Source organism: Tachypleus tridentatus, chromosome 6, assembly GCF_004210375.1.
Source record: "Tachypleus tridentatus isolate NWPU-2018 chromosome 6, ASM421037v1, whole genome shotgun sequence".
Lineage (NCBI taxonomy): Eukaryota > Metazoa > Arthropoda > Merostomata > Xiphosura > Limulidae > Tachypleus > Tachypleus tridentatus.
In genome coordinates this window covers 132,769,329-132,795,107 of record NC_134830.1, presented here as the reverse complement: position 1 = coordinate 132,795,107, position 25,779 = coordinate 132,769,329, and the positions used below count along the sequence as shown (strand labels likewise).

At 36.8% G+C, this 25,779-nt stretch overlaps 1 protein-coding gene across 2 annotated transcripts; it reads right to left on the bottom strand.

The window, feature by feature from the left end:
- Window positions 1–377: 377 nt before the first annotated feature.
- Window positions 378–25,779, bottom strand: LOC143253693 (carbonic anhydrase 2-like). Of its 2 annotated transcripts, XM_076507960.1 has the most exons (7): window positions 25,263–25,775; window positions 11,259–11,300; window positions 9,606–9,764; window positions 7,640–7,794; window positions 5,821–5,910; window positions 3,256–3,486; window positions 378–638 (listed from the first exon to the last, which is right to left on the bottom strand). In XM_076507960.1, the coding sequence occupies exons 1-7, from the start codon at window positions 25,291–25,293 to the stop codon at window positions 438–440; spliced, it is 909 nt and encodes a 302-aa protein (XP_076364075.1). In that variant the 5' UTR covers window positions 25,294–25,775; the 3' UTR covers window positions 378–437. The 2 variants fall into 2 exon arrangements, with proteins under 2 accessions (XP_076364075.1, XP_076364076.1); XM_076507961.1 differs by lacking the exon at window positions 3,256–3,486 and having other exon boundaries at window positions 25,263–25,779.

Genomic DNA, 25,779 nt, shown 5'->3' with positions numbered 1-25,779 from the left:
AAGTCAAAAGATAAAGTAACCTTGCTTGAGTTTTTCTGACAATAATCTAATTGCTTGGGACATTCAAGAGCCCCCAGTGGCTCAACGGTAAACCTTATGGTGTACACACTAACAACGAAGGTTCGATACCCGTGATGGGCACAACTCATTATATATCTTGGCGCTTAAATACAAACAAACTCGATATGTCAAAGTTGTTTTGAAGACTTACTGTCAGTTTTAGAAAGAATAGCGACTATACAGACAACAAAAGACTAAAACCTGTAACCTTACGTTTAGAAAGAGAAGTTTCCATTTAGGAATTTCAAGATAATTAACAAAGATCGGATCAAATGTATTTAAGTCACATATTAATTACAGCTCTTACAAACAAAACGTTTTGTAACTGTATGTGTATATTACTAAGAAAAATGATTATTTTTTAACAATATAAATTATCACATATGACCACTTTTGTATGTGCTTATAACTAACACAAAGGACACATACACACACAAACTATCGGACATGAACTGAGACCCCAGGTTACCAGAAAGCTGAACTAATCGCTGGTTTAACTTCCTTGGAGTTCGAAAGTTATTCACCAAACTTCTTTCGTTTTGTCCTTCTCCTGTCTTTTGTCTTCGAAATTCTTCTATCTGAAACAAAAAATATCCAGTTTTATGTCACGCAATGATCGAGGAATGTAATTTATATTCATTTCAAGAGCTTAAATTTTGTAATAGGAAAGTGACCTTTACAGGTTTCATCAAGTTAGAATTACAAGTTGTCTGTCTTTTCGCACTGTCACACCTACTCTATATTCTCTGAAGCATTAATATTGTCTCGTAGGTATGGAACATAGGAAGAAGTAAGCTATATTAAAATTACTTTGAATATGTAAATCAACAAGCCATATAACAATTACAGACGATATAAAAGTCGTAAAACGGTATGTTTCAGACTGTATTTTGAAATTATTTAGTGTTAGTGAGTTGTGTGATGCCACCAAAAATTTATTGTTTTTGAGAAAGGTATGAAACACCCCCACCCAGCGCAAAATATTCGTATACTCAAATCGTAAAGATATGCCATGCCTAATATTTCGAATTTCCTTCGTAGTTAATGACGTTGGAAAATATACGGTACAATTTAGATACATCAATCTGGGGACACAGGATCATACAGAAAGAGACCTGCAACAAGTCGTGTCCCTGCCGTAGTGAGCAAAGTGAAGCATCTTGTAACAAGTAAAAATCAAGGAATACATAGGTCAGTGGTAAAAGTCGTTAACTTACCCCAGGCAATAGTATGCAACATAATCAAGCGTAAGACTTCAAAGACTTCGAGTTATACCTCCCGTTAAACTGTTACATACCGCAATAGGCTGGAGAATGAAACGAGTTTTCATGGTATTCCTTACAAATACATAACAATTAAGTTATTAGATCCAGTGTTCATATATTTCTATGAGATTAGATTATGGAAGGGAGTTCAGAACACCGTCACCTTCGTACATTAGGTGAAGTAGGGAACACAATCAGGGTGAATAGTGTTATTTGGACATGACAACCTTACAACAAAGCTTTTTGTAATGGAAACTATAATGCAGGACTATTGTTAAGAGCACTATTGACAGATAAATCATGATTGTACGTGGCGGCATGCACTGTTACAAAATTTTAAGGTTCTCGAATTGTTTTAATATAACGTACTCAACCTATGGTTTAATACGTAAACCGAATACCAGGCAAGGTTGAATTCACTAAAAATTATTTTGACGGGGCAATATCAAGAACGTTTACAGAATAAAAGTGTAAGTATAACTGTGAAAACAGTTGTTAGGTTTGATGAATAGTATTATTTCCGTGTAATATCATAAACGAATCCAAACATCCTATTCATATGTTGTTCTTTAAGGATCAGAAATGTATATTGCTTTCAGGTAAGAAAATAAAATTCACTTTAACTTAGTATAATCCTAATGTCACTTTAACTTTGAAAAAGACAATCACATAGTTAAAACACATTATCGTCTTGTGCACTTATGAAATTTAACAATCACTCTAACACATTTTGCTAATCCAGGCTGGTACGTGATATAAAATTTGGATTAATTATTAAATTCCGTAAAGTTATCATCATTACTGTCTCCTCAATGAAGAGGAAAAAATAATTGAAAATCTGTAACAATTTTACTATAATTTCAAATACATTCGTTATAAGACGTTAGTCAAAGGTTTATTACATTTTTAAGCACTGCATTATTTATCTAAAGAGTTCTGGATACAGATTATGAAATATCGTGAATATAATTTATGTTGTGAGGGCAAATCAAATACAACTAACCAGTCTTTCATTTCGTTACTGCCCGGCATGGCCAGGTGGGTTAAGGCACTCGACTCGTAATCTGAGGGTCGCGGGTTCGAATACCCGTCACACCCAACATGCTCGCCCTTTCAGCCGTGGATGCGTTATTATGTTACGGTCAATCCTACTATTCGTTGGTAAAAGAGTAGCTCAAGAGTTGGCGGTGATGACTAGCTACCTTTCCTATAGTCTTACACTGCCAAATTAGGAACGGCTAGCACAGATAGCCCTCGTGTTGCTTTGCGCGAAATTCCAAATAAACCAAAAGTTCTGGACAGAGCAAAGAGTTTTGTCACCAATGGATATGACAATTATAGTTGGGCTGGAACACTGTTATTATACACTCTGCTAATTATTGAAAATCCCTAAGGGACTAGTTTATTTGTTGTTGTTTTTTATTTTGCGCTAGCCGTACCTAATTTAGCAGTGAAAAACTAGAGGAAAGGCTGCTATTCATCACCACCTATTATCAACTCTTGGGGTATTCTTTTACCAACGGATTGACCGTCACCTTGTAACGCCCTTACATCTGAAAGGGTGAGCACGTTTTGTGTGACGAGGATTCGAACCCGCAACCCTCAGATTATGAGCCGAGTGCCTTAACCACCTGGCCTCTAAGGGACTGGGTAAAGAACGTAGTGTTTAACAGTGTAATAATCCTACTGGTGACATCTTCTGATAAACATAATTCTAACCATTCTCCAACGGTTTGTATAAAAACAAAAAAAGAGTACGCATCAGAGAAATACTATAATTTTGATAACAGTGCTATTACTCCTAGATACATTAATAAATTAACACAGTCATTATAAAATTAACATTACGTCTGTTTTAAGTATTAAAAGGTTTTAATTCTATTTTATTAAAATACGAAGGACAAGTACAACAGCGCGACATAATAAATACCTCTGTTTTCCCAATTTTTACAGGATTTGCAAGCACTGTCCACAAAATCACTTCACTACAGGGGGGCGTGGTTAAAGAACCACTATATCTGTAAAAAGGCGTGGTCTCTTGTGGAAGCAGGGACTTTAACGTCAGGTCTACTGAGGAAACGACCGTTGAGTTACCTTCATGACGGATGTTCTTCAGGATATCAGTAAAAGATGAGAAATGACTCTTGATGTTGTTTTCCACCTAAGTTAATAAAATGACGGTTTGAGCAGAATCGTTATTAATGTTGTTGTCAATCTTTCAACACTATTCTGGGTATTTTTCCTGTTAAATTGACTCGATAAAACATTAGACAGAATGTCACTTGATAATGCTGTCTATCTTATACAACAAGTCCCTTAGGAGCGAATGAATGTCTTTGCGCTAGAATCTGTTGAATATTAAAAATAAGTTAAATTCGGGAACTCACAAACAGGGTTTTTACCTATCTTTTCGAAAAAAGTATTTGCTTGCTAACTAATACATTTTAATGTGAGATACACATTTCTCAAGTCTCTATACTAGCTAATATTAAGGTTTACTTGTTGGGAGTACATTCGGTATATATTCATAAAGCTGCGTCCTCAGCTTTATTAATTAAGCAACTGCCAACCTTTTATGATTTTGCTATCATGTTTTATATTTAAATTTCAACTAAGATACGAACGAGTTCACCTGTCATTCGGTAGGAAAAGTCAAAGCATCACGATAATCAGCAGTGGGAAGAGCATACAGGAACACTTTGAAATCAGCTACAGGCATAATATTGTACTCAGCTTGCTACACAGTATCTATCAAGATGGTTCTGAATGGGTTTATGAATACCACCGTGTGTCATTTGAAGACTTCTATGCTCCTTGTGCTTGGCTGTTAAGCTCGTAAGACACTGAAGGATTTCGCAGCCCAACGCTTAAATAGTGCACAAAATACCTTTTATTTAACAAATAAATATCCCCAAAAAATTCAGCTCAAATTAAAAAAAAAACGGATTGGGTAGTTGATTTTTTGTGTTTTCTTTCAACAGAAATGTTCTCCACTGGCTTGTGAGGGGTTTCTTAAAAATGGCTGTTTTTGTGTTTGTAATTGAGCACAAAGCTACAAAATGTGCTAATTGTGCTCTGCACACCACGGGTATAAAAACCCGAGCTATAGCGTTTAAAGTCCACAGACATATCAAGATGGCTGGTTGATACAACATTTTAATACTGTTATCTTTATATAAGGATATTTAAAAAATATATGTTTTGATATAATATTCTTATCTAGATGTATTTTTAAAATTAAATCCCTCAATGGATGAGAGGTAAGTTTGCGGACTTACAGCGCTGAAATCCAGGGTTCAATTCCACGCAGGTAGCCCAAGAATGACTTTGCGCTAAAATAACCGAATATTGAAATTAAATGCTTTTGGTTTAAATTTCGCGCAAAGCTACACGAGGGCTATATACGCTAACAGTTCCTAATATAACAGTGTAAGGCTAGAGGGAAGGCAGCTAGTCATCACCACCCACCGCCAACTCTTGGGCCACTCTTTTACCCACAAATAGTGGGATTGACAGTCGTATTATAACGCCCCCACACCTGAAAGGGCAAGCATGTTTGGCGTGACGGGGATTCGAACCCGCAACCTTCGGATTATGAGTTAAGTACCTTAACTACCCGGCCATCCCGGGCTAAATTAAATGGAAACTCGTCAATACCAGGTCTGTAAAACAATATTTGTTATTAAATTTAAGCCAAAATCATGAACAGGTGCGTGTGCGTGTTTCTTATAGCAAAGCCACATCAGGCTTATCTGTTGTGTTCACCGAGGAGAATCGAACCCTTGATTTTAGCGTTGTAAATACAAAGGCTTACCACTGTCCTAGTGGGAAAATAATCAATGGAGACAAAAGAAACTGAAAATTGTAGTAAAAACATTAAAATTATTTGAATGATTTTCTAGCCAAACATTTTTTCAATAAAATACATTTATTAGTACTGCAGGGCTTTTAAATGTTTAAAGTTGAACACAAAGTTACACAATGGGCTATCTGTGCCTTGCCCACAACGGGTATCGAAATCCGGTTTGTAACGTTGTAACTCCGCAGACAGACAGCTATGCCACTAGAGAGATTGGGTATTTTTTAAATGATTTGAAACGTATGTAAAACAATAGAACTTATGTTGGTGAGTATTCAAAGTACTTAACTTGATATTTGTGTTTGTTTGTAGTAAACTATAAAAGTTTCACAGTGGGCTTGAGAACTGAACTTCATATCAGGCACTCTTTGAAGGCTGGTAAAACAAAGTTTGAGCATTTTAAATGATGCAAAAGTGCAGGTACAGTTAAATGTATGAAATATTAATAACGTTTTGCTAGCTTGTAGTCTCATTTGATAATTATATGAGCACTAAAAATGTAGATACACTGTATATATACATACATATAAAGGTGGAGTCAACAGACTTTTAGTTAAAGAAAGTGAGAGGATGCTGGGTTTTTTACCATGGATGTATTACTCTAGACAGATATATGAAGTAGGTGTAATAACTTACAATAAATAGTACAGCCACAACAGCAAGTCCATCAGGATATTTAATAGCCTCGTCCGAACGATATTTGGAGTTATAATGGACAAGATGCATCTAAAAACAATAACTCACATTAGCATTATTGAAAACTAGCAGAGACACGTAAAATATTTGTGGTTAATGTGGTGTCTTTATTACAATAGCACATCTTTAAATATTATTTCTAGAATAATATACAAAAATTCTAATCGCTGACCCTAAAGTCTGCAGTCCACTTGTCTTAGGCCTAAAATTAGTTAATCCTTTATTAAGTATAGCCTATATTCAACAGAAATAAACTATCACTGTAATTAGTGTACGTGTCTTCCTTTAGTTTTGTTAGGGCTAAATCTTACCTACATAATACTATCAATAAATAAACTTATAATATTATTATACTACCTCAGTTAGATTAAAAAGGAAAACAGAACTCTGATAAGCTTTTTAACATATTATTGTACAAAATGACTTCTAAAATATATTTACACTCGCCTTTTGTCTACATCAGTTGTGAAAGAAGTGTGTGCGCATGCGTATTTAGATACCGAGGAGCGCGCGTATTTTCAGGACGGGCAAAATCTGTCGGTAATTATACTAAATCGAACTAATAATGCGATCGTTTATAAGAGAAGCTAGTAAAAGTACATAAGTTAATACTTCCCCAATGAATAGTACATGGCACGACAAGGGACAGGTTAATTAAAACTACAGGCATCGGTTAATATAGTGTGAGGAATATGAGAACGTGACAAGAGTTATTACCTTGGATTCAGTAACAGTGCAAACAAAAGAACAGTTCCTGAAATGGAATAAGAGGTCAAAGCTGAACGTGATCTTCCCTGGTCCATAACATGAACTGAATTCTGATGAAAAATATAATGGATGGATATACACAACAAGATCTGTGAACATGGGATCTGAAAACGGTTAACTGTGTAGTGCTTCAGAAATGCGCTCGGGAATGTATGTGGAGGTGTGTGTATAGTCGAATTACAACTACACATTGAATCTAAAATGTTTATTACTCCTATTGTAAAATATATACCTTACACAGGCTAAGAAATTTTGTGTTTCCACCGTCGTTCCTTCAACTGTGGTTGATATCATAGGATTTTAGTTGACATCATGTGATCCAAGCATTTTGCGTGCAACGTTTTAAATAAGTCGCCGCAAAAATTTGTGAATATTTGCGCATGGGTTAGTAGACAAATTTACACAAGCCGCAAACGAGGGTTAATGAAGATTTTTTCAGCATGGAATTTCAAAATCTGTTTCTAGTTTTTACTCTCCGTTGAAATGCTGATGGAACAATATAAAAATCGGAATACATAATTCACAAGACGTATATTTGGCGCACAAATCTCCTGATACATACATACACAAATTAATTCAAATAATAGCGTAATTTCCTATGCTTTCGCCATCTATACAACTAAATCTAAAACATTATATAGATTGCCGTGCATGTTTTTTTTTTTAGACATTTCAAACAATTTGCAAGAGAGTCTAACTCGGTTTAATTTAGAGAGAGTAGAAAGCAAATGATTGTAACTGTTATAGCACAAATATCAAGATACATAAAAGGTAATTGAAAATTTGGTCGAATGAAAAAAAGTTCTGCATTTGCAACATAAGCAGAGAAAATTATATCACACATCAGTTCTTAGTTCGAACATGTTCGTGTACACCAGACGAAAGTCTCTTATTACTTACTAAAGAATATGTCTTAGTCCTTAAAAAACATCAATTATGCAAAAAACATGAAACACTTTTTCTTAAGTAGGTCTAAAAAGAAGTAACTTACTTCCATACAATAGGTTTTGTCATCCACAGTATGTTCAGATCCCATTGAATCTTCATTACCCCAGTGAAAATGAAGTTGTTGGAATTTGTAATTTCCTTCTAAACCTCCATTTTTGATCATCGGAACGTTCTCGTCCTCTTCAATATTCAACTGAACTGTATATGAATATTTTTTAACTTCAAGTTATTGTTAATTTAATCTATTTTTAAAATATCCTTTTCACATAATTTGTGCTCATTGATTGACTTATATTACGTAAAGATGGAGTCTGTTTGTTCTGTATTTCGCAAAAAGCTACACGAGGGCTGTCTGCGCTCACCGTTCCTAATTTAAAAGCGTAAGACTAGAGAGAAGACAGCTGGTCATCACCACCCTCCTCAAACTCTTTTTTTCCAATGAATGGTAGGATTGACTGTCACATTATAACATCTCCACGGCTGAAAGGGCGAGTATGTTTGGTGTGACGGGGATTCGAATCCGCGACCCTCAGATTACGAGTCGAGTGCCATGAAAATCTGGCCATGCCGGAGCGTCAGACACAGCACGACTTTATTCAATAATCAAATAGTTACGGCCTATATATATAAAATATAAATATATAACGGCCAAAATTATGTGGACACTCGACCATCACACCCATATGTGCTTGTTGAACATCTAGTTCCAAAACCACTGGCAATAATATGGAGTTAGTCCCCTCTTTGTTGTTATAATAGCCTACACTATTCTGGGAAGGCTTTTCACTACATTTTGGAACGTGGTTGCGGGGATTCGCTCCTCTTCAGCCACAAGAGCATTAGTGAGGTCGGGCGAGAAGGCCTGGCTCGCAGTCGGCGTTCCAATTCACCCCATAGGTGTTCGGTGGGGTTGAGGTCAGGGATCTTAGCAGGCCAGTCAAGTTCTTCCACACCAACCTCGACAAACCATGTCTTTATGGATTTCGTTTTGTGTACGTGGGCATTGTCATGCTGAAACAAAAAAAAGCCTTCTCCAAACTGTTGCCACAACATTGGAAGCATACAATTCTCTAGAATGTCATTATATTCTATAGCAAGATTTCACTTTACTGGAACTAAAGAGCCTAGTCCAAAGAATGAAAAACAGCCCCAGACCATTATTTCTCCTCCACAAAACTTTATAGTTGGCGCTATGCATTTAGACAGGAAATTTTCTCCTGGCATCTGCCAAATCCAGATTAGTCCGTCAGACTGTCAGATAGTGAAGCGTAATTCTCACTCCAGAGAATGCATTTCCACTGCTCCAGAGTCCAATGACGGTGTGTTTTACACTACTCCAGTTGACGCTTGGCATTGTGCATGGTGAGTTTGGGCTTGTGTTCGGCTGTTCGACCATGGAAACCCATTTCATAAATCTACCGACGAACAGTTCTTGTGCTCACGTCGCTTCCGATGGCAGTTTGGAACTCGGCAGCGAGTTCTACGGGCTTCAGCACTCGACAGTCCCATTCTGTGAGTTTGTGTGGCCTACCGCTTCGTAGCTCAGCTGTTGTTGCTCCTAGACGTTTCCACTTCACAATAATAGCACTTACAGTTGACCAGGGCAGCTCTAGTAGGGCAGAAACTTGATGAACTGACTTGTTGGAAAGGTGACATCCTATGACAGTGCCACGTGGAAAATCACTAAACTCTTCAGTACGACCTGTTCTACTACCAGTGTTTGTCTATGGAGATTGCATGGCTGTATGCTTGATTTTATGCACCTGTTAGCAATGTATGTGACTGAAATAGTCAAACCCACTAATTAGAAGGGTGTCCACACACTTTTGGCCATGTAGTATATAACAAGAATAAGTCGTGATATTCAAACCTTATAATTCGTCATTGTTTTACAGAACAGTAAAATAAGACCAAGCTGAAGATCCCATACAATCCGTAAGTAATATCACATTGAGCCCTCTAACAAATCCTATCACATTTAAAATTAGAATCATATAACAAAGCCTTACCTGAATGTCCATTATTCACCAAGAGAGGTTTGTACAATGGTTTGTCGTAATTCACAAATGTTATACTACCCAAACTATTATTTGTTTGAACTTTATTTTTCTCAATATTCACTGGTGACTGTTTGTTTCCGTTACAAGTTTCGGGCCAATACTCAAGATCTGAGAATAAAAATGGATACAATAATAAATCTTGTGTTACAACTTACATGGTAATACAATAAGTTAAGAAACAAAGACGATGGTATATGGGAGTATATTAAGAATGGTGATATGAACTCTATATTATACGATGGTATATTATACTACAATAAGAATGGTGGTATGAACTCTACCTTACTTGGTGGTACGTAGGAGAACATTAATGGAGGTGGTATGAGCTATACCTTACTTGGTGGTATGTAGGAGTCCATTAATGGAGGTGGTATGAGCTATACCTTACTTGGTGGTATGTAGGAGTACCATAAGGGTGGTGGTACGAATGCTACACAACTAACGTCTGCTAACTGCTTCCATAGTAATTTCCCCTAAGCTTATCTTACTCGGAACTAGTAATTGGTGCACTCCTACTAGATTGTAAAACTCTGCAATATGTTTACACTTCCGTGTAAATCGTTTTATCTTCACCAGTCAATACTGATACTAGTAATACTGGTACCAGTAATACTGATACTATTATTCGCCTCCTTCTCCTATTCTTTCCTTTTATTTCATTAATATTTTTTTATTTGTCCAAAGGTAGAAGATGGCTCAGTGAATGAATCTGGCATTATCTAAACCAAACATATCAATTTCACATTTCGTAATTGTGTAGGATTCGCCACACGGGAAGAAATAGGGCACGTTCCCCATTCACAATTTTTATTTTTTCTTTAAACAAAATTTACTGTTAGATTCACCTCAGTAATTATAGTAAGTGGAACTTGTGTTGTTTAAGATAGATCCCATATAACCCCAACCAAAATCCCGGTGATTGCCTTAAAATCACGAACTTATTAGTGAGTTTTAGCAGTTCACTACTTTTTGTACTTTTTTCAGTGTTGGATGTTTTCAAAGATGGAGTATTATAATAAAAACAGACACAACAATGTTTTTGAATCATTTTCACCCAATAAGAAAAGCGGCAATTGAATTTACAATTATATTGTTGAGAAAATTAAACCAAAAAATACAAATAAAACACCCACCATCAAATATGTACCTTGACATCAGAATTCTAGTGTTTAATGCCAGGCTTCCGCTAGGTGTAGGTGCATTCGGAGAAAAAAAAATGCTACACCTTAGAAACTACTTAAACAGCAAAACGTGTTAATTCTTTGTATACAACATTCCTTGTTCTAGGAAGGGGAGTCGTGACAGACACGTACATTTACAATTTCACGATGGTAGTTGAAACGTATTCATGTGCAAAATATTCTATTGTCTTATACACCACGTGCAACGAAATGTTCCTCCCATAAATTGAAACTATATATGAAATACCTACACACAGATACATAAACTTTTTATATCTTTTTTTCAAAATTATGAGAAAATTACAATAAAATATTATAGATCTTCATCACCTTTTATTGATAAATAATTAATAACAAATAACAAGGATTAAGGTAGAAGTAACTGATTTTAATTGACTCTGATAGCACATCGAATTCATACCTTTAACTCCATGGTAACTCCAAGTGAAACCAAATGATGTCCCTAAGAAATTGGAGAGAAAATAAGTTGATACGAAAATTCTATAGTCAATAGTTGCTTCATTTTCAACTAAGGGATTCAAATATCGCTCTATGTTTTTATACAACAAAGTAAACCGATCTTATACTGTAAGTATAACAATTAAAGGTAACAACTTTTCTACAAATAATAATACCATGTTTAAATATAACCCTTAAGTGCTGTTAAAGACAACGTCATTGAACCTTAATTAACATCTCCACTTATTCTGTTAATTATTAATGAGTTTTGACCAAACTAATCTTGACATTTAAAACTTAGTAAGTACGAGAAGAGTTGGACGGTGATAATCAGAGCAGCGTTTCGTTATTACAACTATATTATTATGAACATTATCTTTGATTCAGCCTGTCAAAACAGTAAAAACAACTTCGTTTAAGAGATGATGAAATACACGACCTTTAATATATCAGAACAAAAGACAAAAGAGTAATGGTCGTTAGTTCACAATAAATCATCCTATTTCGCTAGATAATGGTCCTGTCTACAGTACATAAACACATGCACAAATCTGGGCTCAAGTCATTAAAGAATGGGCTTAATGTTCATAATCTCACGCTATGATCTAATGCTAGATGGATCAGCTATATTCCAGACCATCCCTATTGAGATTTATTAACAATGACCATATTGCTTAAAAGTTTAGTCAATTTGAGCAGAGAGTTAAAAGCTGCCATTATATTTCCTTTTACAATAATAACATAAACTTCTAATACGCCTTTTGCCTAATGATGTTGGAACAACGAAATTATCTGTATTCAAAATAAAACATAAAAATGACTACAAACTACCTTTCGATTTAGTGAATGGTTTCCTTATCTAGAACTTTTAACATTTCGTGATTACATAAAATACAGACAGTTAAAGCTAACTTATTCTCTTGTTATATATTATTATGAGGGCCCGGCATGGCCAAGCGTGTTAAGGCGTGCGACTCCCAAACTGAGGGTCGCGGGTTCGCATCCCCGTCGCGCCAAACATGCTCGCCCTTTCAGCCGTGGGGCGTTATAATGTGACGGTCAATCACACTATTCGTTGGTAAAAGAGTTGGCGGTGGGTGGTGATGACTAGCTGCCTTCCCTCTAGTCTTATACTACTAAATTAGGGATGGCTAGCAGAGATAGCCCTCGAGTAGCTTTGTGCGAAATTCAAAAAACAACAACAAACAACAATATATTATGAGAGAGAAAAAAAGATCAACAGGTAACAACGATTCTCGTGTAACTATTGGTTTAAACAATATTTACCTCTTCCTAATGTCATCTGGTGGCAACCACAGTTAATTTAGTTGAAATATCTAAACCAAGATACAGAATTCTCACTATGTTTTTGTTGGTGTTTTTTACAAGCCCACAAAAACACGTAGAATATTTTTTTCAAAGTTGAAATAGTTGCTAGAACTAAACGTTTTCACTACTTTAACACAACTAATGGTGTGGACAGACCATTTACAATGCCTCTACAGGATTGTTGTACTACATAGTAGGAAACGCCTCTTTTTTTTTCGCTATTATTAAAACATATTTTCAATATTTCACCCTTAACCTCTATCTATCCTCTAAGGACCATGTGTTGCCTTTACAATTTCTACACCAATCCTCTATAGGACAATAAAAATATTTTTGTATCCTCTACAGGACTATGTGCCACGTTTAAAATCTATCTATCTGTCCTCCAACCTTGATTTTGTCTGGCTTTTCTCTTATGGTTAACCTTTGAAGATATTGTTATTGTTTCACAATAATATCTCAGTAATTCATTCAATGTACTTCCACACACACACGACACATTAACACCCAATTTATGTTTTTATTAACAGGATATTAATGCAGTAATATCTTATTTCTGGCGTTTTACATTTAAAATAACAGACTTCGAATACCACTTCGTAACGAAATGGTTTGATTTGGTTTGTTTTGAATTTCGCGCAAAGTAACACGAGAGTTATCTGCGCTAGCCGTCCCTAATTTAGCACTGTAAGACTAGAGAGAAGGCAGCTAGTCACCACCCACCGCCAACTCTTAAGCTATTCTTTTACCAACAACTAGTGGAATTGACCGTCACGTTATAACACCCCTGCGGTTGAAAGGGCGAGTATCTTTGGCGTAACGGAGATTCGAACTCGTGACCTTCAGATTACAAGTCGAGTACCTTAAGCACTTGACCATGCTGGGCCATAACGAAATGAAAGACTGGTTACTTGTAGTTGATCTTTCATAGCGACTTGTCCTTATAACATAATGGTTAAGGCACTCGACTCGTAACCTGAGGGGCGCGGGTTCGAATCCCCGTCATACCAAACATGCTTGCCCTTTCAGCTGTGGGTGCGTTATAATGTTACGCTCTATCCCACTATTCGTTGGAAAAGAGTAACCCAAGAGTTGGCGGTGGGTAGTTATAACTGGCTGCCTTCCCTCTAGTCTTACGCTGCTAAATTAGGGACGGCTAGCAAAGATAGCTCTCATATAGCTTTGTACAAAATTCAAAAACAATCATAACGTAAATTATGCTCACGAGATTTCATAATCAAAACTTGGTTCAGGTGACGTAGAATTTTGTAGCCTTGCGAGAAGAATTATTTTTGTATCTCTGCTAGTATATAAACTTCTTACTATTCCTTGTGGAATAGCACATGTGGTGCTGCAAAAATTTTCTCTCTGGTGACTCAGTAGTGAGTCTGGAGACTTGTAACGTTAACGTCCGAGGTTCGATAGGGTGTGAATTGTCCAGCTTTGAACTTATCGCATCCAGTCGATACATATTGACATGCCTGCTAGCAAAAGTAAATTTGATAGTTCTTATACGTGTTGTGCTCTGACGACCACTGGTATTGAATCCCAATTTTTTTGCGTCGTTAAGCCTGCAGACTTACCGCTTAGCGCGAATTATCGAAAACCTACCACCCCTTGGCACTGGCAACTTCTGCCATAGCCCGATACTAGCAGCAACTAATAAGTGTTTCATCAGGCACAACGAAAGAATTAACAATCAATATTACCAGAAAAACCAAATAGATTTTTAAACCAGGAAATCACGAATTTCGAATACTTGACCATTCTACTTTAACCATTAGAAAGCGCTCGAGTCTTTTGAAATCCAACAGGTGTTGAAAATATAAATTAATAATGTTGTGAAATAATAACAATTCATAACTTGTTGCTTAAAATTCTCATAAATCAAGTTTCGACTACCTCAGAAATAATTGGAATGATTTTAATGTAATCTCGTTCGTTAATACCTCTTAATAGAATAAGAAACATTCTATATAAATCGCAGTACCATAGCACACCAGTTTATATGAAATGACATGACAGAAAAGTCTTTTTTTTTACTAGGTTTACAAAACGATGAAAGATTGCGTGACATCTATCAAGTCTTTCACCGGAAATTACGAACCTTAAGGAGAAAAGGGAGCATCTATTCACTGTACATTTAAGTGTGTTTTTTTCTTCTTTTTTGTACACAGAAAAAGAACAACGTTTATATTTCTTGTTTTTCCCTTTATCTGTGACGTTTTGTGAGCAAAAAAAAAAAATTATAAGATTTTAGTTTCTTTCGGGCGAGAGGTGTCTTTACGTTTCGCAACCCACTAGATATTCAGACATTTCAAATCTATAAAACGTATAATCCATTAATTATATGCCACTGCACAAACTGAGCTTTGTACACAGTAATATCCGGGGTTTTATTTGTCAATAAAGTTTTAAGAGCCGAATTAATGATGTTACGTAATAATCAGTGCTAGTTTAATTCAGTTATCTCTATCTGACTTTCAACTGTTCTTGAAGTTGATTTGATATAATTAGACCATAAACGTAATGCTTTACATCCTTTAGTACTAGAAATAAACTTTTGTAACACGAAATTGTTGTTTTTTTTTAATGGGTCACTGAACGTTTCGTTTTACAACTTATTAAGAAGTGTTCTACTGAAATAGAAGCTTCAACTGACAGTGTAAAGCCTGACATCTTTCTGTCTACCCTCTATAGGACCCTGTGCAAACCCTAAAATATCTCTGTACATCTTCTACAGAACCATCTGCTATTCTAAAAATCTCTATGTCTACCCTCTACAGTACGATGTGCTAAGCCCTAAAACCTCACTGTCTATTATTTACGGAACAATTTGAACTTCGTACTGCCAGTTTCGGTTTGTGTTTCAGTGGAACGTGGCCCAGCATGGCGAGGCGGGTTAAGGCGTTCGACTCGTAATCGGAGGGACGCGGGTTCAAATCCCCGTCGCACCAAACATGCTCTCCCTTTCAGCCGTGAGGGCGTTATAATGTCACGATCAATCCCACTATTCTTTGGTAAAGAGTAGCACAAGAGTTGGCGGTGGGTGGTGGTGACTAGCTCCTTTCCCTCAAGTCTTACACTACTAATTTAGGGATGACTAGCGCAGATAGCCCTTGTGTAGCTTTGCGCGAAATTCAGAAAAACAGTTTAATATAATTACAAAAAAAAAAAATGTATAATGTAAACTACTTATAGTTTCACAAAGTTTCAATAAAAAGAAGTAGCCTAGCCGTCAATAATTTAGTAGTGTAAGACCAAAAAGAAGGCAGCTAGTCATCACCACCCACCACCAACTCTTGGGCTACTCTTTTACTAACGAATAGTGGGTTGACCGTCACATTATAACGCCCACACGGCTGAAAGGGCGAGCATGTTTGGTGCGATGGGGACTCGAAGCCGCAACCCTCAGATTACGAGTCAAACGCCTTAACCCACCTGGCCATGCCTGGCCGTTTTTAATTACAACTGGCAACCGATTAAAGACAACAATGTTAGTTTCTTACAACTTCCACCTTTTTTTTTCTGTAGAACCAAAATTCTGAGAAATTCACTGAAAAGCGTGAAACTTCCCCTTCTCATTTCACCCCTCTCAGTGTTTCAGAAACAACACTCTTATTCTCTTAATCCAGGAACTAATTTTTCAAAATGTGCCATCTATCGATTTAAATAAAACATAAAATATATAATGTTTGAAATACAAACAGATTTTTTGGTGTAAATGTGTAAAAGTAATATATTTATCAAAAATGAAGTTTAGACATATAAAAAATATTATATGCTGATCGTATAAATGTTTCTAGTTTCCGCTGATTCAGTTATCAGGTGTGTAAATCAAAGAGTAGGTTAGTCACTCTGTTAATCACGGAGGAATTATTGCGAAGGGTTCGCCGTAACTTGTGCAATACGTTTTCCGTGCCCAAAACTCTCTTAATTTTGGGATATACAACAGCAAAATATGTTGAAATAACCTGTATAGTAATAAAATACATTGACCAGCAACAAATATATTGTACTAATCTGACCATAAATAAAATATTCTGGTCTGGAGCAAAACATAAGAAAACAAACTGACCTAAACTACAACAAAATTATGTAATACTGTCTATTAGTTTTGAAGGGTGGCATTATAAGTTTGAAATTGCTATTCCAAGCAATTCCTTACATATAAATACTATGTATATCCAATAAGATTTTGAAATGAACAATACCTGAGTAAAACAGCATGCGATTACACAATAGTAAAGGGTTGTCCGAAATTATATTTCCTATTTTAAAGTACAATAATTACAATTATAAATACAATATTTACCTGACTAAAGTAATATAGTCTTCAACATCTTCCAGCTCAAGTTATTTTTTATTGTCATGCTAATAGACTTCTACGTAAGCACTATTTACAGCTCTGAGAACGTCTAATCAATATTCGATTTTAGTTCACGTTCTCACATTCTAGAGACGATGTAACACACCACACATTCTAGAGATAATGTAACACACCTCCCACTCTAGAGACATTGTAACGTACCTCAAAATCTAGAGACAATAAAACACACATCCTACTTAGAGACAATGTAATACACCTAATACAATAGAAACAATGTAATACACCTAATACAATAGAAACAATGTAATACACCTAATACAATAGAAACAATGTAATACACCTAATACAATAGAAACAATGAAACACACCTCCAATACAAGAGACAATGTAATACACCTCCAATACAAGAGAGAATGTAATACGCATCACACTCTAGAGAAAATGTAATACACCTCGCAATTTAGAGACAATGTAACAAACCTCACACACTACAGACAATGTAACACAGCTCCCACTCTATAGACAATATAACGTACCTCGGAATCTAGAGGCAATAAAACACACATCTTACTTATAGACAATGTAACACACCTAACGCAATAGAAACAATGAAACACACCTCCAACACAAGAGACAATGTAATACACCTCGCACTCTGAAGACAACATAATACACCGCGCAATCAAGAGAAACTGTAACACACACGCCACTTAGAGACGTAACACACCTCACATTCCAGAGACAATGCAACACGACTCACATTCTACAGACAATGTAACACACCTCATACTCTGGAGGCAAGATAACACACCTATCACTGTAGAAACAGTGTAATACACCTCAATTTGTAGAGATAATATAACAGACACCCCATTTAGAGACACTGTAATACACCTCACACTCTGGAGACAACGTAATATACCTCCCAACATTAAGACAATGTAGCACACCTCTCTTTCTAAAAACAATATAATACACATCCCACTCTAGAGACAATGTAATACAACTCCCACACTAGATACAAAGTAACACACCTCACAATTTAGAGACAATATAACACGCCTCCCACTCTATAGACAACGAAACACACCTCCCATTCTAGAAACAATGTATCATATCTCATACTCTAGAAACGTTGTAATACACCTCGCAATCTAGATCCAAAGTAACACACCTCACATTCTAGAGACAATGTAACAAATCTCACGCACTAGAGACAATATAAAACGCCTGGCAAATCTGGAGACAATGTAACACACCTTACATTATGAGACAAAATAATACACCTAACACTCTATAGACAATATAACACACCATACATTCTCGTGACAATGTAACGCACCTTACACTGTGAGACAAAATAATACACTCTAGAGCAGGGGTGTGCAACAGGCGGCCCGCGGGCCACAACCCGGCCCGCCAAGCCATTTAGTGTGGCCCTAGTTGTTGTAATCTAACCATGTGGCCTGATCTGTAATCCAACGCAAATGGAATATTTTTAAAAGCATCGATCCTACGGGATTCCCAGGCTTCGACTCGACAAACTTCTAAAATTATCTTTGCTAGAGAGGAGCAGGCCGAATTCGATTGGTCGGCCTCCTTAGGGCATGAATAGGTGACGTGCACTAGCACTATTGTCTACGACTCAACGTCATGTCCTGAACCTCGCCTTCGCCCGCCGGCGACAATTTTCCCTAACCTCTGCTGTCCGTCATTCATTATTGGTGAAAATTTTATTATCTTTTACAGTTACTACAAGAGATTGAAGGTAAATTGATTATTATTTAGCATATTGTTGTGACTTTACTGAATGTATTAAAATTTTTGCTTTCAGATGCATCTGATCCTATGTACAGTGTGACCTCGTTATTCGCGGGGTTACGTTTTACCCTCCCGCGAATAGCGAAAACCGCGAATATTGGACGCAGTTTTAAAACGTATATGTATGCGATTATATACTATATGAAATGCTTCCCAAACACTAATGATACTTATACTCATTGATGCAGTAATAATGTAGCAATATTGCATACTGTTATGTATTTCACTAAATTGTACCGTGCGTTACCGGGCTGTGCTTTGCCGTTTGCGTTGTTGGGGAAGCTGAGGCAGTCAGCCAATAGCAGTCCAATCTTGTTTGGTGAAGACGACAATTGATAAAAACGGCTTGATTGAGTAAATACAACAGAAATCTCCTCGAAAAGCCCTTTCAGTCTCTGTGACCTACAAAACGCAGTTCGCGCATAACCCGCGAATATGCGGGGTCGCGAATGGCGAACCGCGAATAGGCGAGGTCACACTGTATTTTGCTATTCTCAATTAATTTAAGTACCGGAAGGCTATGATCGGGATGCCAATTTAGAAACATGTGTTTCTGTCCATAAGAGGTTCCATGTGTAAATAAATTCTATGTTTTTTCTACTTTGCTATTTTCGTGAGAATAATTTTTGTTTTGATTTCAGGGCTAGTAAAATGTCAGCAGTTAAGAAACGAAAAATTGATGATGAGGGAAGGTTATTCAACAGTGAATGGTGCACAAAATATCTTGTTGTCCCACATAATCAAGGTGTTGTCTGCCTCGTCTCTCAAACTACAATTGCAGTCATGAAAGAGTACAATATTAAGCGATATTACGCAACTAAGCACTCCTCCCAGTTTGATGAAATTGTTGGTCAGGCACGAAAGGACAAAATTGAACATTTAAAAACATCCATTGAAAAGCAACAAGGTGTTTTACCACTTTCAAGAAAAATTCAGAACTGGTGACAAAACTGAGTTTTAAGCTTTGTGAATGTATGGCAGAAAAGGGAAAGCCTTTCAGTGATGGAGAATTTATTAAAATTGTTTAACAATATTCACAGAATATGCATGTCCAGAGAAAAATATTTGGTGGAGCAAACTAGCCTTTCCCGCTTTACTGTCTCACGCAGGACAAAAGATCTTTCAGAGGACATCAAAGAAACTTTGAAAGAGAGATTGAATTCGTGTGAAGCTTTCAGTCTGGCTTTGGATGAAAGCACTGATATCAATGACACATCCCAACTTGTCATTTTCATCAGAGCTGTTACTGCAGGCTTTGATGTTTTCGAAGAGTTTTAGATATGGCAAGCCTTTCCTCCACAACCACAGGACAGGATATTTGTGAACAAGTGCTTAAGGTTGTAGAAAAGTTTGAACTGAATCCTTATAAATTATGTGGTGTTACAACAGATGGTGCTCCTTCCATGACAGGTAGGACAAATGGATTCACCAAGAAATTTCTAACTGCAATTGGAGCACAAGACGTAGTTGTAAGCCATTGCATTATTCACCAAGAGAGCTTGTGCACCAAAGTTCTGGATTTTGCAGAAGTCATGAAAAATGTCGTCCAATGCGTAAATTATATTCGAACACGAGGATTAAATCATCGACAATTTAAAACTTTTTAGATGAGCTGGACAGTGAGTATTCAGATGTTTTGTACTTCTCTGCTGTACGTTGGCTTAGTAGAGCTGCTACTTTGAAGAGATTCTGGAATCTGCGAGAGGAGATTAAGTTCTTCATGGAGAGCAAACGTCAGAATGTGGACTTCTTGAGCAATGAGAACTGGCTGAATGACTTAGCATTCCTCACAGACATTACACAGCATCTGTCTGATTTAAACTTAAAACTACAAGGGAAAAGTCAACTTGTGAATAAGTTGTTTGAGCATATTTGTGCTTTTGAGAAGAAATTGGAACTTTTCCAGGTTCAGTTGAGAAGAGCCATATTGACCCATTTTACATGTCTTGCAACCAGGAAACTGGAATTTCCTAATCTGGATTGCACCAAATATGGAACCAGTGTACAAAAGCTGCGTGATGAGTTTGCAAACAGATTTCCAGATTTCAGACAAACTGAAATTAGATTGAAATTGTTCGCTCAACCTTTTGATTTGGCAGTGGAAGACAGTCCTGATGATTGCCAAATGGAACTCATTGAACTGCAGGCTGACATGGACACTAAAAGGAAATTCTCTGAAAACAGTTTGCTAGACTTTTACAAACTCTGTGTACGTGAAAAGTTTCCCAATTTGTCCCGTCATGCACAAAGAATTGCCTCCCTTTTTGGTAGCACCTACTGCTGTGAGCAATTTTTCTCCAAAATGAAGCTCATCAAAACCAAATGTAGAAGTCAGCTGACTGATGAACATTTGACCAGTCAGTTAAGAGTGGCAACCACTTCTGTCAAAGCTGATATTGACAAGTTCTGCAAGGACTCTAAATTTCAAGTGTCGCACTAAAATGATCACTCATGCAAAAATATAAAATATTATTGCTTGCATTTTGAGAATTTTTTTAATTTATTGTGCATGTACACGAATAAGCTTGTTTTTTAAGTGGCCCCGCTTGATTGATGAAGTTGGTTATATGGCCCACCGACGAAAAATGTTGCACACCCCTGCTCTAGAGACAATATAACACACCACACCTTATCGTGACAATGTAGCACACCTCTCACTCTAGAGACAATATAACATAACTCGGAATCTAGAGACAATAACACACACACCCCAATAAGAGACAATGTAATACACCTCCCACTCTAGACGTACTATAACATACCTCACGCTTTAGAGACATAGTAATGCACCTCACATTCTAGAGAGAATGTAATACACTTTGTACTCTAAAGACAGTGTAACACACCTCCTACTCTAGAAAAAATGTAATACACCTCACATTCTATAGAAAATGTTATACATCTCGCTCTTCTGAGGCAATATAACACACCTCTCACTCGAGAAACAATGCAACATACCTCAAATTCTAGAGACAATGTAATACACCTCACTCTTTAAAGACAATATAATACACCGCGCAATCTAGAGAAACTATAACACACACGTCACTTAGAGACGTAACACACTTCACATTCCAGAGACAATGTAACACAACTCACATTCTACAGACAATGTAACACACCTCATACTCTCGTGACAATGTAATACACCACCCACTCTAGAGACAATATAACATATCTCGCACTTTAAAAACAAAGTAACACACCTACCACACTGGACACAATGTAACACACCTCAGATTCACACAATGTAACACACCTCCCCCTCTAGAGTCATTGTAACACACCTCCCCCTCTAGAGTCATTGTAACACACCTCACATTGTAGAGACAATGTAGCACACCCCCATTCTAGAGAAAATGTAACACATCTCACATTCTACAGACAACGTAATACACCACCCACTTTAGAGACAATGTACTACACCTCCCATTATAAAGACAATATAACACACCTCCCACTCTAGTGAATATGTAACACATTTTACATTCTCGTGACAATGTAAAACACCTCCCACTCTAGTGAATATGTAACACATTTCACATTCTCGTGACAATGTAAAACACCTCCCACTCTAGAGACAATGTAACATACCTCACACTCCAGAGACAATATAACACACCTCACATTCTAGAGACAACGTAATACACCACCCACTTTAGAGACAATGTACTACACCTCCCATTATAAAGACAATATAACACACCTCCCACTCTAGTGAATATGTAACACATTTTACATTCTCGTGACAATGTAAAACACCTCCCACTCTAGTGAATATGTAACACATTTCACATTCTCGTGACAATGTAAAACACCTCCCACTCTAGAGACAATGTAACACACCACCCACTCCAGAGACAATATAACACACCTTCCACTCTAGTGAATATGTAACACATTTTACATTCTCGTGACAATGTAAAACACCTCCCACTCTAGACACATTGTGACACATTTCACATTCTCAAGACAATGTAACACACCTCGCACTCTAGATACAATGTAATACACCTCCCACTCTAGACACATTGTGACACATTTCACATTCTCAAGACAATGTAACACACCTCACATTCTAGAGACAATGTAACATACCTCACACTCCAGAGACAATATAACACACCTCACATTCTAGAGACAATGTAATACACCTCACATTCTAGAGACAATGTACTATACCTCCCATTATAAAGACAATGTAACACACCACCCACTCCAGAGACAATATAACACACCTTCCACTCTAGTGAATATGTAACACATTTTACATTCTCGTGACAATGTAAAACACCTCCCACTCTAGACACATTGTGACACATTTCACATTCTCAAGACAATGTAACACACCTCGCACTCTAGATACAATGTAATACACCTCCCACTCTAGACACATTGTGACACATTTCACATTCTCAAGACAATGTAACACACCTCACATTCTAGAGACAATGTAACATACCTCACACTCCAGAGACAATATAACACACCTCACATTCTAGAGACAATGTAATACACCTCACATTCTAGAGACAATATGACACACCTCACACTCTAGAGACAATGTAACACACCTCACATTCTAAAGACAATATGACACACCTCACATTCTAGAGACAATGTAACATGCTTCAGCCTTGTTTTGTAGTAAGATCGACGGTTTTCTGTGCTAAGATATCAAACGTTCCACTTCCGATCGATCAGAAATATCTTCAACAGAAGTTTAGTTAATGAGAAAAATGAATTGTTGACTCGTTTCGGTAGAGTACCGAAACGGCTTTGTCAGACTTTATGTGTGAAAACAACTGTCTTTAATGTGTATCACCGACCATAAAACGGGGAAACGTGTAAGTACCACTCAACCCAATAACGGGACTGACTGTCACTCTCACAACTGAAATTGCGGAATACGTTTAACGGTATATCACAACATTGTACGTTGAGCCTTCCGTTACGTAGCCCTGGACGCTAGCCACAAACGGTCTTAAATATTACAATTTTCGAGAGATTCAAGTCTACCTTGATGATAGATTAAAGTTGTTTTAGTAAAAGACAGTGAATAATGTTTTTTTAGAACCAATTCCGGTTGCTCCTCCATGTTTTAACATATATTTACCATTTTGTTTCTTTATTTTTTGTGTACTCGCCATCTCCGCCTTAAGAACATGAGGATTCATCGTATCCCCATCTGTTGTTCTTTAACAACACTCAAATGTTTCTTGATGGTGTTCACTGCTCTAAAACCAGTCTCTTAGGTTTCATTAGTGATTAGGTATTCTAGTAAAAAGTGCGCCAATATTTCAGGCCACGGTCACATTTGTATACTGTTTTTAGGTCATATATTTTAGAAACTTACTTTATTGTACTTGACTGTTTAACTTAACATACAACAACATTACCTACAATCGAATCTAAATAAACAATTGTCCTTGTACTCTGATGGAACTTCTTAATGTAACGATTTTTCTTCCAAATCTTAAATAAGCCTAAAACTATGTATTTAAAAAATATGAAAATTGCGGCCCCCAGTGGTAGAGCGGTATGTTTGCGAACTCGCACAGCTAAAACCGGGTTTCGATAGTCGTTGTGGGAAGATAGTCCTTTCTACAGCCTTGTACTTAATTACTTACTTTTCGATTTTAGTTGTTTTTTTGTTTCTTTCACAAACTTTAAGGAGCGCCCTCAACCCAAATAAACTTATTTTTGCTAACTTTCACAGTTGGTTATTTGTGTTTTTTCTTATAGCAATTATACATCTGGCTATCTACTGTGTTCACCGAAGGGAATCAAACTCCTGATTTTAGCATCGCAAATCCGAAAACTTACCGCTGTGCCAGCGATGAGCTTCACAAGAGAAAAAACAATAAAATATTTAAAAAATTATGAACATTAATTGATGTACAGTTTTAGTTCATTTACTTATGTATTAACCAATAAATAAACAATATTCGGCGTTTGTCTCTTTTGTCTTTTTTGTTCTTCATCTTCTGTGACTTTATACAAAGAAATAAATGTTGGTTGTTTTAGAATTTTCTCGGAAACTACATAAACGACTGTCTGTGCATAGTATCTCGAATTTTGAGTTAAAAACTACAGAGAAGGCAGCTAGCCAACACTACTCATGGTCAACACTTGGATTACCCTTGTGTGACCGAATAGGGGAATTTAACCGTCATTATTATAGGATACCCACAGCTCCAAAGTGCGAAACTCGTTTCCACAGGCTGTGAAATTATAATCCTTGGATTTACACAATACGGGCAAGCTAATTACAGGACACGCTTAATCGCAAAAAAATAAAATACCTAAATAAGGTTTATCCTTCAGATACACGTTTATCTTATGTGATTCGTTAGTATTACAAGGAAGGGAAAACTAAGTATTATTAAACCTAAGAGTAACTAAAACTAAACAATAAAATCTAACATTGTATAAGAGAGAACGAATGACTCTTAACAGAAATGTGATCAGTATTTGAAAGTTTACCGTGTGACAGGAGAAGAAGAACAGCCAACATGATTCAAGCAGAACCAACAGTCTTCGATCTGAACTGTGCTTATGGAACCAACAGTCTTCGATCTGAGCTGTGCTTACAAAACCAACAGCCTTCGATCTGAGATGTGCTTATAGAACCAACAGTCTTTAATCTGAGCTGTGCTTATAGAAGCAGCAGTCTTCGTTCTGAGCTGTGTCAGTAGCTATGATTTTAGAAGCAGCAGTCTTCGATCTGAGCTGGGTCAGCGGTTGTAATTTTAGGGCCAACAGTCTATGGTAGCTTCGATGGACAACACTTTTATCTTGATACCGAAGATTAGCCTGTGATGAGTTAACGCTGCCAGATGAAGTGAATTATAACAGTCTGGATCCAACTGTAGATCTTAGTGAAATACGATTTCTCTGCATGAGCTTGTCTTAATCAATGGTTATGTAACCATGCACGTGGGCCGGCGCGTGCTAGCTTCGTCAGGCAAACAAGCAGCCTATCAAAGGGACAGTATCATAC

Bases quoted from the DNA above. Each gene is read 5' to 3' on its own strand.
- LOC143253693 (XM_076507960.1), bottom strand. From the start codon at position 25,293: ATGTTGGCTGTTCTTCTTCTCCTGTCACACG. The intron at 9,765-11,258 runs GTATGAATTCGA...TTTTATTCTCAG, and splicing joins GAGTTACCATGGAGTTAAAG to ATCTTGAGTATTGGCCCGAA. The intron at 3,487-5,820 runs GTAAGTTATTAC...TTATTAACTTAG, and splicing joins TTGTGGCTGTACTATTTATT to GTGGAAAACAACATCAAGAG.